General features: G+C 40.7%; 1 protein-coding gene across 1 annotated transcript in view; it reads left to right on the forward strand.

The window, feature by feature from the left end:
* Positions 1 to 8,942, forward strand: part of LOC126175958 (UDP-glucosyltransferase 2-like) — a 71,437-nt gene extending 62,495 nt beyond the window's left edge. The window contains exons 4-7 of the mRNA XM_049923045.1: positions 1,037 to 1,496; positions 3,833 to 4,052; positions 5,767 to 5,986; positions 7,177 to 8,942. Coding sequence (XP_049779002.1) covers positions 1,037 to 1,496; positions 3,833 to 4,052; positions 5,767 to 5,986; positions 7,177 to 7,453 — 1,177 coding nt within the window. The 3' untranslated portion in view covers positions 7,454 to 8,942. The remainder of the gene's footprint in view (positions 1 to 1,036; positions 1,497 to 3,832; positions 4,053 to 5,766; positions 5,987 to 7,176) is intronic.
* Positions 8,943 to 20,490: the final 11,548 nt, after the last annotated feature.

Consider the following 20,490-nt stretch of genomic DNA (forward strand, 5'->3'; position numbering starts at 1 on the left):
AAGTCGTTTCTGAAAGTATTTGTATGGAGTGTAGCCATGCATGGAAGTGAAACATGGACGATAAATAGTTTAGACAAGAAGAGAATAGAAGCTTTCGAAATGTGACGCTACAGAAGAATGCTGAAGATTAGATGGGTAGATCACGTAACTAATGAGGTATTGAATAGAATTGGGGAGGAGTTTGTGACAACTTGACAAGAAGAAGCGATCGATTGGTAGGACATGTTCTGAGGCATCAAGGGATCACCAATTTAGTATTGGAGGGCAGCATGGAGGGTAAAAATCGTTGAGGGAGACCAAGAGAGGAATACACTAAGATTCAGAAGGATATAGGTTGCTGTAGGCACTGGGAGATGAAAAAGCTTGCACAGGATAGAGTATCATGGAGAGATGCATCAAACCAGTCTCAGGACTGAAGACACAACAAACAATGTACACTCAACCATATTATCCGTTCTCCACATCCTAATTATACTACCACAACACGTAAATCACAGGTTAAAAGGTTGAAATAAGCATCTGCAACAGGGTAATTATAAATGATAGTCCCTTCCATTATTAGTCTGCCACTGACGCAATAGCAAAGTGACAAGTGAGGAGAATTATACTGCCACTCTTTTGTAACAGTTGAACGAGATGTCGCAGCAAAAGTGTGGGCTTTAACCAAGATCCTTAGTCGACCAATGAATGGAATAAGAGCCATCTATCATACTTATCTGAAATGCAATACCCCAGTCAACTTAGAGGGGGAGGGGGGGTATGGACCTCACAGAAACCGGCAATGCGTTGCAGAAGAGTTAGAAAACAAGCATTAGAAATGGATACCATGGTATTCATTTTACTCTCTCCAATCTCCTATTATTTATAAAGTCTCTTTCTGTACAATGTAAAAATGAAGTCCAAATCATCATTTTTCTTTTTTTATGGAAGTTTTGCTATTTGTCGTAAGCCGCATGTTGTACTAATTAGATTAATCCAGTATTTCTTCAACGAGTTCAGGTAGCAATAGCACTCTTAACACGCAAATATGTTGCAGGTCACCTCCAAAATTCGACCTGGTCATTTTGGAACGATTGCTGTCGCCGTGCTTCTACGGTTTGGTTCATAAAGTGGGCTCGCCGCCTCTCGTCGGGTACATTAGCATAAACGCAGGCGTACCCAGCCTCTGGGCCGATGGAAACCCCAGCAATCCCGCTTACATTCCAAGCTTTATGGTGCCCTTTTCACACCACATGTCATTCTGGGAGAGGCTTTACATGACATGGGTATGGCTCTACACGAACTATCGCTACTTCTACGTAATGATGCCGCACCAAGAAGAAATCAAGAGGAAATATTTCGGGCCTGACGTTCCATCAGTTTATGAAACTGAAAAAAATTTCAGTTTGATGCTTACGGCTAACCATTTCAGTATAAACTACCCTCGACCGTACCTGCCGCACATGATAGAACTAACTGGACTACATGTGGAACCAAACCCAGCACCTCTTCCTAAGGTAACTACGCTTTCTTCTGTCGTTACATTAGTACAAATCACTTTGACACCACCTGACTTGTAAAAATAACAAAATTATCACTAATTTTAAAGTGCAGTGTATAATTTTAAAAGACTACCATAATAACATTACATACATACCCAAAAACATAACACCATCAGCAAATTAATTCCTCAAAAGTGTATCGAAATGCAGAACAACAAGGTACAACTTTCTCCAGGACATGTAGTTATGGAAAACCTCGAAACAAGATACATAACAAAATTTGATAACGAAACTAAAAAGCAAGACGGAAGGTAGGAAGGTGAGTATCTAATGTGCAGTCTACGTCGAGCTTGTTAAAGATGGAATGAATGCGAGCTCGAATTGTGGAGGGAAGGGAAAGGATGTCGGCAGTGTACTTTTGAAAGTAAACATCCTGGTAATCGAGTAAAGCGATTTATGAAACTCACAGCATCTTGACGCTAATTGGAATCTCCATAAACGAGAATGCGAGTCCACTGTCTTAACCACAGCACCACCCCGCTCAGTAGCTGGGAAAATCACTTTCGAGAAAATAAAATTGTTCATTAGGAATATGCGTACTATGATCGTATGTGCACGATAACAGGTGTGTCATGCTTTGTATGGGGAGTTTCAAGAGCTCTATTGGTAGCCCATTCCAGTTCTCAACAAGGACTGTGTGCAGGTCTTGAATGGTCCTCAGACAGGTTAAGGACTAAATTTCCACTCCAAGGCTTCCTCTGCAGGATTCATATTAGGTGACCTCTCTGATGAATTTTACAAGAACTTCACCCACCGGAGCAGCTCCATGCAGATAGGCGCTATCGATACCAAACAGGGACTCTTGTACCTTTACGACATCAGAAAATATGGACGTCGTTGCAGTACTTGGTCAGTACCTCTCAGCCCACTCTGACCACCATGAGCCCCTCTGAAGTTCATCTGATGTGGTGCCTCCCTAACCACTGGATCCCATCACCACCAAACAGATTCATTTTCAGTCTTTTCTTGTTATTATATCGACAACTTATACCGATAATTATTCTGAAAACTGACGTCGGGCTCAACTAAATCAAGCATACTTCTTCACTGAAGCGTACTCCATAATAAATGGGACCTTTCCTGTACTTGTCCGCCCCGATAGCTGAATGGTTAGCGCGGCGGTCTGTCACACGAAGGGGCACGAGTTCGATTCCCGGCTGGGTCGGAGATTTCCTCCGCTCAGGGACTGGGTGTTGTGTTGTCCTCATTATCATATGATCATCAGTGGAAGGCAATGGGAAACCACCACTGGAATCCCTTCCCTAGACGCTCGTGCGTTGGACCTATTTGACGAGGCAGAACACAAAAGTTTAAGTTCCTGTACTTCGGCATGCAGAACACGCACTACTGTACACCTGGCACACTGATCAGCTGCTCTGAACTTCTGGCGCATAGTTTCCTGGCAAACTGAAACACCTGAGACAGCTGTACGTCCTACATTCGTCGTTGGACTTCGTTGTTTACCTCAACCCAGATGTAGATGACGGTTGAGTTGCGTTACTATCTCCAACATTCTACCGACTTATGATGAACATTTCCTCTGCCTACAAGCCATCTCTAAAGGCCGTGATAAGACACTTGGTGATACAGTGAACGCTGTGGAGTCTGCAGCCTGTACCTAATCAGATACAAGGATTTTATCCTCCCGAAATGGTCCAAATGACCACTTTTTGTCATTCTTTTCCAAACAGTAACAGGACACTAAGCTTTGCTCACTACTAAATTGAGACATGACAGAGACTTTATGGGTCATAGCGAGGCAACGCAGTGGTAAAGACACTGGGACTCTATTCAGGGGGAACATAGTTCAGCACCTTATCCAGCCATCCAGATTTGGAAGTGATGGGACGTGATATGATGCGAATCGTCAAAGTGAATGCTAGGAGGGTTGCCCTGAAAAAGGAACTGCCAACATCCTTTCTGACCCATATCAAATCAGAGTTTGTTCTGCGTATCGAATGGCCTGATGGTTTACTGGATGTTAGGCCCTAATCTTTTGTTATGTGCATAGCCAAAGTAGAGACTACACTATTACTATACCAATACCACATTTCCATTTCGTGGAGGAATCTGGACTGTTAATTACAGTGAATATTTCCTTTTCATTTGTTCTTTACAATTGGTTGCTGGTGGAGTGGTATATTTGCATGATTGTATTTGCATATAGGAAAGAGTGATGCGGATGTACGTTTAGTTACGGTTTACGGCACATCTGCCTTGATATTCCCTTCATGAACTTGAAGACCAGCTATTACAGGTGCTTACAACTCAGTGTTTGCTTCCACGAACAGGACCTACAGGAGTGGCTGGATGGAGCAGAACACGGCGCCGTATACTTCAGTATGGGTTCCACTGTCATGGGGAGTTCGATGCCTGAAGATAAAAGACTGGCGTTTCTCGAGGGTTTCAGAAAAGTCCCACAGAGGGTGCTGTGGAAGTGGGAGGCCGACATGGACGACCTGCCGCCCAACGTCAAAGTCTCAAAGTGGCTGCCTCAGCAGGCTATATTGGGTACGTCACCAACATCGCAAGTAGCCAACTTAATTTGTATTTCTCTTTCCAGCATTTGTCGGTCTCATTTCCCGAAAATTAATCGATTTTGCAGGAATCATATGGTAACTTCCTGCAGATCTAGGCCGCAGAAACTCCCTTCTCTATTGCTCGCAATGGGTTACTACTGTCTGGGTGTATGGCTCTATTTTTGGAAATAACTGGCTCGCGTGCCTATCATGGAAAAAAGAATCGTCAGCTGTATTTGGTCGTCTGATCGGTAGAATATCTGACCACCAATGTGCAAGCCATGACTTCCATCAAATTACAGATGTCACCATATTGGTTAGCAATGCGGTGTAGGGCGCCTTGCCACGGTTCGCGCTGCTCCCCCCGTCGGAGGTTCGATTCCTCCCTCAGGCATGGGTGTGTGTGTTGTCCTTAGCGTAACTTTCATTAAGTTAGATTAAGTAGTGCGCAAGCCTAGGGACCGATTACCACAGCAGTTTGGTCCCATAGGAACTTACCACTATGTCATCATAATCATTCCGGATGAAGATCTTTCCACGATAACAGTGCTAATTCCTTCGTTTCCTGTTGACGTAAACGGAACCTGGACGGAACGTCTAATTATTGGAGTCGCTGCAAGACACTGACGAGGTAGCAACTTAGTTTGCGACACTTAGACGTTGCAAGCGGCTCTCTAGTGACTAGATTCAAAATGTACACCCCGTGACATACAGTAATAGGCTGGGGCAATGGGGTGCACGCAGGGATAGTCTGAGGTGCCAAGCTATCAATTTTTTGGGTTCAGTAGCTTCCGAGAACCCATCAGAGCCATAGCAGAGCGCCTTTGCGCCAATGAGGTTAGCTATGGACTACCCAGTCCTCTGTCCAAGCGTTCATTAGCTGGAGAAACTTACGGTACTGCTAGCACACAGACGTCTCAGCAGTTAAATGCAGGAAGAGAGATATAGTCATGAGGGCACTAAAAAGAGCATAGGAGGTTCCGTGGGATAGCGCAGTGGAAATGATTGACAACCTGGGGTAATCTATATTTGACAACGATTATGCATTCGTTTCTCGTAGTCTGTGCCCATACCCGATGTAATGCGCTTCTGGGACACTAGCTACATGTTCCTCATGGATAATGGTCGGTCTGTTAGGGCGCGTTCACACCAATGCGACAAACAGTAGCCACTTTTCGTGTGCGGCTGTAGATTACGCTGTATCACAGGAGGCAAAGGTCACTGACGCGATTTTTACGAGCCCTCCAGACGGAGCGCCAATGCGCTACTGTGCTGCATCCGCAACCAAGCGTCGCGCAGTCCTTCCTATAAACACGTGTTTATCTCGGAAAGCATTGATTCATTTTAGTGCCCAAATACGGCTAATGTAGCTTAACACTTTGAACAGATTCTTCAAATTACGAGGGCACTTGCCATAAGGCGTTTCAAAAAATACCGAACGTTCTTGCTTCTACCAATACCTCGCGTAGTGATATTGCATGCATTCAGTTTTGTACAAAGGTTTAACTACTGTAGTTCTCTTGCGCCATTCACTAATGGAGTTGGAAAGGGCAGCGAAGAGTGGGAATGATACTGGTCCGCTATGTACACTGTTCTGTCTTACATATTATTGATACATGTATACATATAGGAATTTTTGAGCAAGTTAGAAAAGTTTGATTGTTTGTGCAACTTTTATAAACTTTTTTTGTTTTTTTGCTTTCCAGCACATCCCAATGTCCGTGTGTTCATCACTCAGGGCGGCCTGCAGAGCTTTAACGAGGCTGCCTATCACGGGGTTCCTCTACTGGGGATTCCCTTTTTCGGCGACCAGCCACATAACGTGGCTAAACTGGTCGACGCTGGTGTTGGCATAGAACTCAAACTGTGGGACGTCACAAAAGACACGATTTCGGACGGTATTCGAACGATTATTGAGGATAAAAGGTACAAAATACTATGTCAATGAATCAGTGTTAATGCTAATCGATATTTTATTATTTATACAAAAATGCTCCACTGAAATGGGTAGCACGAACAGGAGTTTGGACGATGCCGTTCTATACTGTACGCTTTATGACTCTGACGTATGGGTAATTTTTGTTTAGAAACGACGTTACTGAACACTTTTAAATCTTCAGTACTATTAATGTACAGGAACTGAAGTGAAACTAACAGGCTCGATGCCTTTACATATTCTAATCGCAGTGTGAACAATCAGAGTTACTGCATTGTTAAGACTAGTGAACCATTTTCAGCAGCCTATTCCTATACTGTAGAAAAGAGGTGGCTTAGGACAGTCTGCTTACAACTTCAGAACTCACCAAATAATACAGTATCTACACTGGCTAGTGGCATGAACAGATGGAATTTGTATACCACAGTGTCCCCAACGTTTTCGGTTGAAACTGAGAAATAAAACTGTTTCATTGATTTTCTAAGCAGTTAGCTACCCTTTTGAAAATTGCAGATTGGTGGATTGGGTAACAGGAGGGCTTCCATGTCACTCATGAGGTCGATTTTTTTCTTAAGAGACATCATGTGTCAGGGATAATCTCCAGTTACTCGAACACCTATCTGTGTGATCTCTATCTACACTTTGTCTTACACATGAAACCGATTTATTCTGAACCATATCACGAGGGTTATGTTTGATGATGTCACCTCATTTTCACTAGAATTTATATTGTTCAGTTGGCTTGACAATACGAGAATTACGTGCTTTTAAGAATATTATTTGCTCCTCAGTTTCTAGAAAACTGTCTCCATCAATGCGTTGTTGATGGGAGGAACTCACTGTAAAACCGAATTACGTCTTCATTGGGTGTCCATCTTCTGTTACACAATTTTTTGATCGTAAGGTGAGCCCTCTCTCATAACATGACCAGGTTCTTTCCCTGTTCCAATCATAAATACCTTCTGCACCCAAATTCCTCCCGCTCATCTTCGTTTTCATATTTACTTCCCCTGCAACGACCAGACTTGCAGTGCGAATATTTAACATTAAGTCTCCATGCGACTTACCAAAAATTAGCTATCTTGATTCTTCTAGTCACTGTTGCGCACTGAAGTATGGCCTGTTATCGCTTTCAGGCACTGCAGAAATGCATTGTCATCAACCTTCTTTCTTTCTACAGATTCAGCGAGAACATGAAGCGGTTGTCAGCTGTATACCGTGAGCATAAGGAAGAGAGCCTGCCTAAAGCTGTGAAGTGGATCGAGTATGTACTTCGCCACAATGGAGCCCCACATCTGCGTAATGGTGGAAGAGACTTGGCCTGGTACCAATACCTGCTGCTAGATGTCGTTGCCTTCGTGCTGGCTGTTGTAATGGCCTTTTGTATAGCTCTCTACCACATTGCTAGCTTTCTAATCCACAAATTGTTTAAATCCAAGAAACTGAAAACGAACTGAGGACGTGTAATCTTCTGTTATACAGAAGTCTATTTGCGTACTAATTCACTGAGCATGAGCTTGAATGTCTCAAGTGGAATGTTGGAATATATACATTCACACAGATTTGTGAAATCTATGTCGTGTTTGTGTCGTATGAAATACAACATATAAAACTTTTAAATCTCATTTGTGTAATGTTACAAGTGGGAAAAAGTCTGTGTGTATGACTACATTGTTATTGTTGTTATTTGAAGTACAGTTTTCGTTTGAACAATTCAAAATACTGTTTTCAGATCTGCGATTTGTACAAGTGAAGTTTAAAAATTTTGTACGTGCTATTTCATATGATATAACCACGACGAAAGTTTCATAGGTGTACATACCTATGCATATGTGGCTGGAGTCAGTCCAAACAAACACTGCTCGTAACATCTTTCATGTGACACTCAATGTCAATGGAAAGTGCTGGCTTACTTCCCGTTACAAACAAAATAATTTTTAAAGCGGACTTTTATATGCCTATTCAAAAGAGTGGTGTCACCTTAATTTAGTGTGATACTCTTTTATCGATATGTATGTAAAGCAAAACACGAAGAATTACATTAGCAATGTGAGAGCTGTTGTATACAAATACAGGATATAGAAACAGAGCCAAAATGTTGTAACTTATATATGGCATTAATAAACTGTTATACAGTTTCTTCATAATTAAATAAATCAGCAAACACGTGCCGCCCTGGTACACACTGATTGCTGCCGCCATGTTGCAACGCTGCTCAGTTGTTGCCTGGGTACGGGTTATTCTGCGTGTCTTAATGTTCTTGTTAGTAAATATCGATGCAACGAATACCGTATTAGACCCATTTGGGACCGCTTTATCGAACTGGCACAGAAAATCCAGCTTTAAAATCATTTTTGTAGTAATGGGAAACAAACCGACGCTTTCCGTTGACCCTGGGGCACCGTACGAAATGTGTGATGAGCAATATTTGTTTGGACTGATTCCAGCTGCACATTGTAAAAACGAAAATGCAAATATCTACCGAAAAACCAGACAAAATGCGCCTGACGGCTCTTGAAAGGGGCACCACACATACATTCCTCTATGTGGAGCACTATTTGTAAATAATATTTCATCCTCTTCAGGACACTTCATCAAATAAAAAAATTGAGAACATTTTGAAATGTGTAATTTTTTCGTGTTTTCTGAAGCTGAGTGAAATAGCTTCCCTACAAAAAAAGCAATCAGCTTATTACTTGAATAATTTCTTAGTCTACAAACTAAGCATTTGGAAAGTACTTCTAATCATATAACCTAAGAATGAGAGCAAAAAAAAAAAAAAACTGTAGAAACCCATTCGTCATGCAATTACATTAGCAATGTGAGAGCTGCTGTATACACATAGAGGGATTAAAAAAAGAGCCAAAATGTTGTAACTCATATATGGCATTAATAAACTGATACACTGTTTCTTCATAATTAAATAAATCATATTGCGTTTAACAAGTTAAGTTTAAGTCATGATCGGTCCACTTTGGTAAAAGTCCTTTTCTTCTTATTTGCATCCTAGAAATTTTGGACTACAGCTTACATCTGTCAACAGAATATTTTTTTTCTTTATTGTAATTTCACACCCCCACCCCATATGAGCAAGGCGTTGGCTGTCAGCGAATACATTTGCCGTTCTTCTGCCACATAAGAGGGAAATTTTGAAAAACATAGTATAAAGGTTGGATGTGGTGGTTGACAAGAGAAACAGTTTGTACAACAGAAAGACAGATCGTCAATTCCATAAGTAAAATGTAAAAAGTTGTTTCAGTGACTAGTTAAAATATATACACAGATGAGTGGAAAATTAGTGTCACAAAAGAAGATATAAAAACAGATGTAGTGGCTGTTGAGCTGTGACTCCTCCTCCTCCCCCAACATAGTGTCCACGTCGATCCGTCTGATGACGGTGGTTGGTGGATGGTGAGAAGGTTGTGGTTGCTTGGTCCTGGAGTTTATGGGAAAGATGAAAGGTTTGCATAGGGACCAAAAATGGCACAGGGATCACCTGGAGGAGTTTGGTCTGAAACTTCGATCAGGGGATTTAATGAGGACGGAGTCATTTCTAGGGATTATCTAAGTAGTGGGTGTGTAAGGGATATATTTTCTGGTTTTAAGGAAGAGGGTTTTGAATTTTAGGAAGTTGAAGTCAGGACAGGAGGAAGGTAAGAAGTTCTGTGGACTTAGTGGCAGATGGTTAGATGTGGCGGTTCGTGAAGTCTGGGCTTTCCGTTAGTTTAGATGCTTTTTTTTTATCAGCGGTAGTGGTAGTGTCAGTGCTGAGACATTTGGCGGTCTTTCGTATGTTCGTATGTAAGGAAGATGTGGTGGTCACAACTAAAGGTAACAGGTGATGGGCTTGTTTGGAAAGGGGGGCCACAGTCCAGGAACCTATTGCAAAAACTATCTGGCTGAGTCGATGGTGATGGCGCAGGCGTGTCGATGTATGGTGGTGACAGTTCTGGTGTTGGTGCTGTACTTGATAATGCTGGTCCTCGTGCTGTATCAGAAGAGGGTGCCGCTGAGGAAGGCATGTCTGGAGAGGCGAGGACTGAGAAATGGGTTAGGCCTGATGAAAGGTGGAAGACTTTCAGGTGAAGATGGCAGGTGATGGGAGGGGCTTGTGTAAACATTAGTAGTGGTTTGAGAATGTCTGGTGGCGGTGAAGTTACTGGTTGATGTATGTCTGACGAAGTCGTCGAAGGTGGTGACGGCGACGGAGGCGGCAGTGGTAGCAACATCGGCAGCGGCGACGGCAACCACGGCAACTGTGAAACTGCGGCGAGATGGAGACGGCGATAGTGACGATGAGGCACCGAAAAGAGTTACGACAAACAGGCGGGCACGCACACACAGTAGTCTAGAAGGCAGAATAAACTGACGATAAACACGCGCATACACGGGAGACGTCTCAAAGGCACAACGAACTACACGGATAAACATAAGTAAAACATAGGGGGTATACTCCGTTCACCATAATAATAAACCTGATTTAAACAATCACAAACGCGATGATTGGTCGGAGGCCAGCCGTATCACACGTGCACTTGCGTTGTTGCACTCTTGGAAGTAGGTCCTACTTATGCATGGGATACATCATTACTAAGTTAAGTTAAAACAATAAGATATTCAAACGTATTACCTATCATCGACGTATTTCTCAATCACGTTTTAGCTATGTAGCGTTCATTTAAAAAATCGTGTACAGTTACTGTCTCTGCACTGTTGTGGTCTGATTGTCGCGCTATTAATACGCAGTATAAAAATGGCTGACGCTGCTTACTGTTCTGCAGTAGAACACGGTTAAAAAGCGTCGAGAAATAGGTTGTTCTTTTTGTTTTCCATGTATTCACGGAGATAATCAGCTTTGAATTTTTTCGAGGGACTGTATTACATTTAGTTGAGACAACCATCTACATTGTTCGTATAGCGGTATCGGTAGTGTCGTAGATTTTTAATTTACTCCAGTTCCTGGCTCGCTGGTTCAAGTTTTATCTGAGTAATTGTTTTTCTTTGAAATATCTACATCTCACAGTTGTAAAATTCATCAGTTTTTATGAATGATGGACGTCTTCTTGTTTCTGATTACATACTGCACTCGAAATTCACGTTTTCATTTCAGATATAGATTCTTAATTTTCAATACCTTACGAAAGGCTGTTACTAGAGGTTACTGAAATTAAGAAAACATAAGTTTAATTTTTGAAGGCAAAAATGGAAAACTTAATGTTTTTTATTCTATGTAGGTGGGTGGCAAAAATGTTTTCGCAGTCGGAGGGGAAAACTGGTGATTGAAATTTCATGAGAAGGCGTTGTTACCAACAATATTAACGAAACTTCCTGGCAGATTAAAACTGTGTGCCCGACCGAGGCTCGAACTCGGGACCTTTGCCTTTCGCCGGCAAGTGCTCTACCATCTGAGCTACCGAAGCACGACTCACGCCCGGTACTCACAGCTTTACTTCTGCCAGTACCTCGTCTCCTACCTTCCAGACTTTACAGAAGCTCTCCTGCGAACCTAGCAGAACTAGCACTCCTGAAAGAAAGGATATTGCGGAGACATGGCTTAGCCACAGCCTTGGGGGATGTTTCCAGAATAGGAATTTTCACTCTGCAGCGGAGTTTGCGCTGATATGAGACGACGTACTGGCAGAAGTAAAGCTGTGAGTACCGGGAGTGAGTCGTGCTTCGGTTGCTCAGATGGTAGAGCACTTGCCGCGAAAGGCAAAGGTCCCGAGTTCGAGTCTCGGTCGGGCACACAGTCTTAATCTGCCAGGAAGTTTCATATCAGCGCACACTCCGCTGCAGAGTGAAAATTCTCATTCTGGAAACATCCCCAAAGGCTGTGGCTAAGCCATGTAACGTAAACCGGCATAATATGCACTATTGGGCAACGGAAAATCCACGATGGCTGCGACAAGTGGAACATCAGCGACCTTGGCGGGTTAATGTATGGTGCGACATTATGGGAGGAAGGATAATTGGCCCCCATTTTATCGATGGCAATCTAAATGGTGCAATGTATGCTGATTTCCTACGTAATGTTCTACCGATGTTTTACAAGATGTTTCACTGCATGACAGAATGGCTATGTACGTCCAACATGATGGATGTCCGGCACATAGCTCGCATGCGGTTGAAGCGTTATTGAATAGCATATTTCATGTCAGGTTGATTGGTCGTCGAAGCATCATACCATGGCCCGCACGTTCACCGGATCTGACGTCCCCGGATTTCTTTTTGTGGGGAAAGTTGAAGGATATTTGCTGTCGTGCTCCACCGACAACGCCTGACAACATGCGTCAGCACATTGTCAATGCATGTGCGAACATTACGGAAGACGAACTACTCGCTGTTGAGAGGAATGACGTTACACGTATTGCCAAATGCATTGAGGTTGACGGACATCATTTTGAGCATTTATTGCATTAATGTGGGACTTACAGGTAATCACTCAGAAATGACAAGTTCACAAAGGTACATGTATCACATTGGAACAACCGAAATAAAATGTTCAAACATTCTTTTTCTTTTCTTTATTGAATTTCAATGCCCCCCGAAGGGGGCAGGCTGGCAGCAGCTTAGTATGCCGCTCTTCAGTCTACAGACTTTGTTAGAAAGATGAAGAGAAATAAATAATAAAGACAGGCGATAAAATCGGAGACTTAAAGAGTAACATGGCGAAAAGAAATCGTGGAACTTAAAACAAAGAACAGAGGGATGACGATGCTAATAAAATACATACGAAGCAGACAGGTAAAACAATATACAGACAAGTAAAAAAACACGGCAACAGTCTGGTTTCTGTTCACAAAAGACATAAAATTCACACCTAACGACAGCATGGTTTCTGTTCGCAACATGAGAAAGACGAACAACATTGAATAGTCACTGGAACACTGCACTAAAAAGTTGGCAAATGTGACATACCGCAGCCGAGAGCAGGTGGGGGGAAACTGGAAAGATGATGGGAAAATAAAAAAGGGGGGAAAGGAGAGTAAAAGCGAAGGGGGGGAGCTGGGAAAGGAGCTGATGGAGGATGAGGACCCATAAGAGGGGGGGGGGGGGCGCTGGGCAGACGCGACGGGGAGTGGGGTAGGCAGAGGAGGGGAATACAAAAGGACTCGGGGGGGGGGGGGGGCAGGTTCAAACGTACCTATGGTCTGTATTTTAATTTAAAAAACCTACCTGTTACCAATTGTTCGTCTAAAATTGTGAGCCATATTTTGGTGACTATTACAGCGCCATCTATCACAATGCGAAAAAAGTGGTCCAACTAAAACATTCATATTTCTTTACGTACTACACGAATATCTAACAAAAAATGGGGGTTCCTGTTTTAAAAAATGCAGTTGATATCCGTATGACCTATGGCAGCGCCATCTAGCGAGCCAACCATAGCGCCATCTGGTTTCCCCCTTCAAGCTAGATAAGTTTCCTTCTTTGTAGTTTTTTAGTTTGACGCTTATTTCGTGAGATATTTGGCCCGGTCACGATCAATGGATCACCCTGTGTATGTTGCGACCTCTGATTCAACTGGTCGTCAATATACACTGTGAAACGTCCCCTTTGAAAAATTATACACGACTGTGCTTAAACTGACACACAATATTTTTAGCGCAACGCAATCTGACTATCAAAAATCCCTTCAAAAGAATGGCCCTGACTAACATTAAACTATACCTTTCACAAATCACTTACCTCACAAAAATCTTCATTACTCGAACTACTGCAATACAGCGAGCGCCACTACTGCCAGCTAAATAAAAGATTCAAACTACGGAAGGCACTAACTACTGATAGGCATAGTTAGCAAATGAAAGACTTTAATAGAGAACAAACAATGTATTTACCTCAAAAGTCATAATGTATATAGCAGTTCATGATATCCAGTATTACAAATTTCAAAACTCCGCCATCTCTCTCCTCACATCCACCGCTGCTGGCAGCTCACCTCCAACTGCGCAACGCTACGCGTTGTTCACATCCAGCTGCCCAACACTACAATGGCAGATAACAATGCAAACTAGCCACAGACTGCACACAGCACAGCCAGTGATTTTCATACAGAGCGCTACGCGGCGTTACCAATAAGAAAACCTAAACAGCCTACTTACATAGCCCCCATGCTCCCCACAAAAAATTTTACAAATTGTTTTGGGCAGTGGCCAATAATGATTTGAAAAATTTTTCATAATTACAGTAAGAAAAATATCAAATGCACACACTTATTAATACAATATTGGTCAAAAGCTAAAATAAAAGACAGTCCTGATCATTCATCACAGCAAAACTGCCGTTTCTTTTCTCAAAGTCTGAGCAGTAAAAGAAAATGCACACGGAAGTAGTGGATTTCCATGCAGTCTTGAAGAAGTAGTGTTGTCCTTCCAACGGAAAGACAGTGCTGACTCTTGACATGCTGACAGGTAATGGGCCACAACAGAGCAAACCCACAGCAGAGTCATTCGACGTATTGAACAATATTGGTAGGTAGGTCATCACAGAGCAGACCCACTGTAGTCCTGGTAGAGATTACGGTATTGGTGGGCCACCAGAGGTGCAGACCCACTGCAGTCCTTGTAGAAATAATGGTACTGGTGGGTCATCAAAGATGCAGACCCACTGCAGTCCTTGTAGAGATGGCCAGCAGCCATCTGTTGTGACTGTGCAGGTGCACAATCACCATTGAAGAGTCTTGCAGATAATATAGCAAGTCCATGAACCACCACTTGTGCACTCACAAAATTTTTTTTTTTGAAATGTCCTTCAAACCAGCAATGCTGTTATCCAGTCCCTTGCTGAATTATTAACACACGTGCAAACACTATCAGTCCCTACTTCTCACATATTATCCATATACTATGACCAACAGAAACGTGTGCAGTGAAATGTAACTTACAAGTTACTTAATTTGATGAACTGGTGTCAATTACAATTTTATAACATAAGAATACAATAACAAAGGTACAAAATACATCATTAAAAACATAACAATGCAGATAACATTTGTAGTAATACAGGCTTTACAAAAGAATAGAAATAGACATATACATCAGTGTTACAGGAATTATGACATAAGTAAATACATAAAAGATCAGAATAGTTATTGAAACATCCACTTCACACATGAGCATTAAAACAGAACAGAATACATAATGTCTAAACATCTTTACAAAGAAAATAACATATTATCAGAAAAATTCAACAACATAACTCTTATTAGCTAAACACATAAAGACAGGAAAAACACAAATATACAAGAGTACACAAAGACATAGGGGGATAACACAATGGAAAGGACAGGGTTCGTTTTCAATGTAACATTTGGTACTGCAGTCCAACCCAAAACTTCATTCCATATATCGCCCCTCTTATATCAACATTTGCTCCAGCCAAAAAAAAAATCCTATCCAAGCATGCTTTCTGTATTTTTCTCATATAACCTCTCAGTGCATTTCTTCAAATTCATCGCAACTCATTCTCTTATAGGCTACCCCCTCTTAAGCTAACTTAAATCTACTGAGCTCAGATATATATACCAAGGGACGAGGCAATGCAGCAGCACATAACAAATTAACACAAACAGCAATGACAAAAAAAATTCAAATTGGCAAAGCAATTGCAATATTACAACTAATATAAGGCACTGTGCAGCAAACAAGAAAAATAAATCTGTAGTAAAACTGGCTTAACAGCGTAATACAAAGTCAAATTCAGTAACATTATGCCTGGCAAACAGCAGCAGCAAATGCAATAACTTATATCTAAAGATGACAGAGCTCAAGCAGAAAAAATATTACACTAAAGATAACGATGCAGATAAGGGAAATGTCTATTCACATCTTAATGTCTATGTAATTAAAGTGGTGCACCACAAGAAGTTATTCTACCAAAAAAATTACCAAGTAGTTGAAAAGAAAATTCCGTATGCAATTCCTGTGAAGGAAAATGTCTTTTTACGCTCCTTCGTTTTTTTGAATAGATCATAAAATTATTTACTGGATCTGCAGGCATAAAATATTTATATTAGTACATATATAAAATTTTATTTTTAACCAATGCTGCAGGGCAGCTAGAAACTAGATATTAAACAAATTGAGCAATCTCTCAACTAGAAAAACAATAGATGTAAAAATGTTTCTCATTATTTCATTAGGGATTTTAGTAAATATCATAAATTAAGAGCTCCACAGTGTAATCATATGTTTTCAAGTTTGAGCGTGTCGTATTTGCGATGCTTTCGACAAAGAAATGTCAATAGCGAGGATAATGGCTTCTTTTTTTTTCTACCTGTGCCTCTGAAAGGCACACACTAATGGCTTTTTTTCCAGGCAACTGTCGCGCAGCTGCCCACGACGCATTACGTGCAGGTGGTCACTTAAATTTCTTACCGAAATATTTGCGACACCAGTTTGTACTACAGTGACAGTCTCGTATAAAAATTTCACAGTTCAAGAATTTGCGTTGCAAATCTGTAGAAACAAGATCCTATAAATATAAGTGTCCAAAACATATTCGTCGGCATTGTGATACATTCACGCATTTAGACACCTTTCATAACACTTAAAGTACGATTCTTGGTTTCCAACATAATTTTTCAAAAGTCAGAGTCCGTAACCACTGCTCATTATTCACTACCTTATTACACATATACATATTTGTCGACACTTCTTCAATATTTCGTCATAATAAATACGTAGAATAATCAAATTCCTCATATAACATCAGCTTATTCATCATAAACATACCTGAACAGCATAATACACATCATCGTCATAATATTATCATAACATCTCAGTCAATTCTCAAAATTGTCATAGCTTCCTCCAATAATTTCAAAACTTAAAAAAAATTCTCTGCCTATTTCAATAGTGTCATCTACCTCAAACGTACTTTAAAAATCATGATCCCATACCAAATACATCATTCAAAGCTCTCATAGTATCACAATGGTTCTGAAAAAATATGAACAGTTCACAAAGTACAGACAAATTATAATTTCATAAATGTGACGTTATCCAGCTGTGTAATTGTGTAAACATGTGTGACTGATGTAGTAAAAAAATGTTTACCTCTCAGTTAAATGATCAGATAGCTGTGTAATTTGTGTGTTAGAGGAATATGATACCGATGTGTAAAGTTGTATAAACAAACACCATATTAGCTAGGGCTCCTTGTGCTTGCCAAACACATGGTACACAAAGTAAGCGTGTACCCCCCTGAGGATTAATGTAATTATACCCTCAGGTGTTACAGATTACAACAATGGAATGAAATGTATTACGGAAAACCTTTGTATCATTGTACTTCAAATATCTTTAAAAATAAATGATGTAAGTACAAAATTAATCACTCAAATACGTGCACTGTAGCACTAAATGTGCGTCTTGCTGTAAGATAATCACTGTGGAAGTCTCGTAGTTATCATCCTCCGAAAGCTAAGTTCGACAGAAGTCAATGTACTTACCTCATGATAAACAAAAGTGAAATGCTTTGCGTATAGATATCTTAGTTATTATGCTTATTGCCATGGTGAAGAAAATAGTGTGCTGTAACATATTGTTGTGCTATGAAAAAGGCAGTCTCATTGTAGCTATACCACAAAAGTTACTACTAAAACATGTTTTACCTTACAGAAGAATTCAGAAAAACTGTGCAGATATAAAACAGATACACTGCAAAAGCAACATTGTAAATTGTCACTCATTAGTAAAGTCGTGATATAATCATGTAGCTGTCACATAAACTAACCACTGTGTCATCTGGTATCTCACAGAAAGTACTTTAAATCCAGAATGTATTTTCAAGTGAACCAAAATGTTGCATTAAAATCTCATTAGCAGTATCTGTTCTAAGTATGTAAGCCTGATAGTCGTTATGTAATCGTGCAACTAACAAGTAAGAATGTACACACACAATAACACTGTGTCGTCTGTTCACAATAACAATGCATTCGTAATTTCTGTTTAAATAAGTTCTCTTGGTTCTTGACTGGATATTTAACTTCAAACATTGTTGCATGTTAACAGATTCTAAGTTTGACTAAGCATACTAGTAATGTAAAGTGAAAAATTTTATAGCAAAGACTAAGTTAAAAAGCAGATTATCTTTCAATAAACGGTTTTACATGAGAAACGTGGTGCAGTCCTTTACTCTTCCTAGTACTCAGAGTTTCAATTTGAACGGAATTATCTTGCGGTATATGTCGATGAGGAGTGCTAAAATTTTTCTCAAGGTTAGCATCTATGTTATTTTTCTCTGAGCCAGCCGGCGCACGCGGCTGCCTGCGGTGCGAGTCATTGTCTGTTCCTTTGTTGGTGTGCGTCGTTATTGGGATTAGGAGACCTAACTTCCACAAATTCACCTTGCCGAGAGGGCCCTGCGCTCTTTGAATCCCGCCAGTTCTGATGAAATTCAGGTCTGTCGTTATGATTATATCGTCTGTCATCATGTCGGTAGTTCCTGTAGTTTCTTTCTTGTCGGTTAAATGGTGGAGAATTTCTCCCTGAATTATCACTGTGCGGTGGACCGTTGTGTCTGAAGTTATTCTGTCTCCCGTAATAATACTTATTTTGGTTCCCATATTGTCTGTTTCTCTGATTGTCTCTGTGATAGTCATTACCACGGAGAGGTGATCTTTCCCTGTAATTATTACCACTCTGCCAACGGTTGTCATATGGGTGATGTCTGGTTTGGTCACGATTTGTGTTGTGAGAATAGCCTTGTCGTGTCCAGTTATTATTTCTTTCATCACAGAATTGCGACGGATGTGACCTGTAATTGTTGTGTTCCTGTTTTTGCATTCCGCGATTGTCAGTGTCAATTTCTAATTCTTGTAAGAGTCCCTGAAAAGCTTCAATGTCGTCTTTGCAACGTCCTGCCAAAATAATGTGTCGTAAATATTCAGGTAATTTGATTAAGCAAATGCGGATGAGTTCTGAGGGGCTGTATGGGTTTGACAGGTACTGATTCTTGTGCAACATGTCTTCAAAATATTTCACAAGACTGGAGAATTCAGAGTGTTCGAAATGTTTGATCATTATGATGCTATGTTTTACTCGGTCTTGTGTAGCTTGAGACCAATATGCTGAGAGGAATGCATGATAAAATTCTCCTTCACTGTGACAATCGTGAATGACCGATCCCATTCTTACAGCTGGTTCATTCTCTAAGTATCCACACATAAATTCTAATCTGTGTTCTAACGACCAGTTGGGAGGAAAACAATGAGAGAATTGATGGAGCCATACTTGTGGATGAATGTCGTTGTCAAAATTCTTAAATGTTTTAAATTTGCGTGTAGTAATGAACAGCTTATAGTCAAAATCATCGTGTCGGCGAGTCGCATGTCGGTCATTGTTGCGTCGTTTCGGCGGTTCCATTTCAAAATTCGGTGCACCTTGCCAATTTCTTTCATAATTTCCGAAATTCCCTGTAATATTATTTTGCGGCTTTTCCGTATTTCTAAGTCCCTCTTCCTGTTTTGGAGCGCGAGTGTTCTCTGAAATACGTAATTGTTGTATTACCTGTGTCAGCTGATCTTGTACTTCCCGGATTTCTCTTTGGTGTTGTGTATTAATTTGATTCTGATTTTGTTTGAATTTCCTAATTTGTTCGTACTCTTCTGTGCCATTAAAGACTACCGGTTTCGTGTCATTCAGATTATCATCTACCTTTGTAGATAAATTATTTAGTTGATCCGAAAGTTCAACTACTTTCTCTGATAATGAACTAATTTCCTCCATGTGTCTTTCTGAATCAATTTTCAGAGTATCTACTGTGTCCTTTAAGTTTTCCTGAGTTTTTGCAAGTTGCGTAACCGAATCGGTAGATGCAACTGAGTCAATTTTAATTTGCAAGGTCTCATGATTTTCATGAACAATAGTTTGCAGTTCTTTTATGGCTGCTTCGTGATTCTGTAATGCATTTTCATGACGCGAAAAAATAGGTTGGAAATGCTCACAAATTTGTGTTTTTACGTCATTACAGACTTTTTGACATTTCGATTCAATGTTATCTAACTCAGTAGTTAAATCTTCACGTGTTTGTTCAAGCGTTTATTCCATTGAGTCCAACTTTTGAAGCTGTTGCTGTGTTTGTCTCTGATTTTGTTCCATTGTGTCTAACTGTTGCTGTGTTTGTCTCTGATTTTGTTTCATTTGCTGCATTAATTGCAATAGTAATGTATTAGTGTCTGTTCATTTATGCTTTTCGGCAGTGCATTTGCACCGGCAACATTTACATTTTGACGATCAGAAAATGTGTCTTGACTTATTTGAGAAAACGGTGAGGACCCAGAACCTGAGTCTACAGTAGTTGCAGTATTGTGTTCTGTCATTTCGGATTCCCGAGGCGAGCTGTTGCCGACCAATCGATCGATAACGCTTCCCTGTTCACTACTTGTTTCACTGTCTACACCATTATTTGCCGCCCACTCCATTTCCCTATGCACAATTACCAAATTACTACTTTGAGTGTCTGTTACTTCATTACACAGTGGTGCTGA

The sequence above is a fragment of the Schistocerca cancellata genome, chromosome 3 (assembly GCF_023864275.1).
Source record: "Schistocerca cancellata isolate TAMUIC-IGC-003103 chromosome 3, iqSchCanc2.1, whole genome shotgun sequence".
NCBI lineage: Eukaryota > Metazoa > Arthropoda > Insecta > Orthoptera > Acrididae > Schistocerca > Schistocerca cancellata.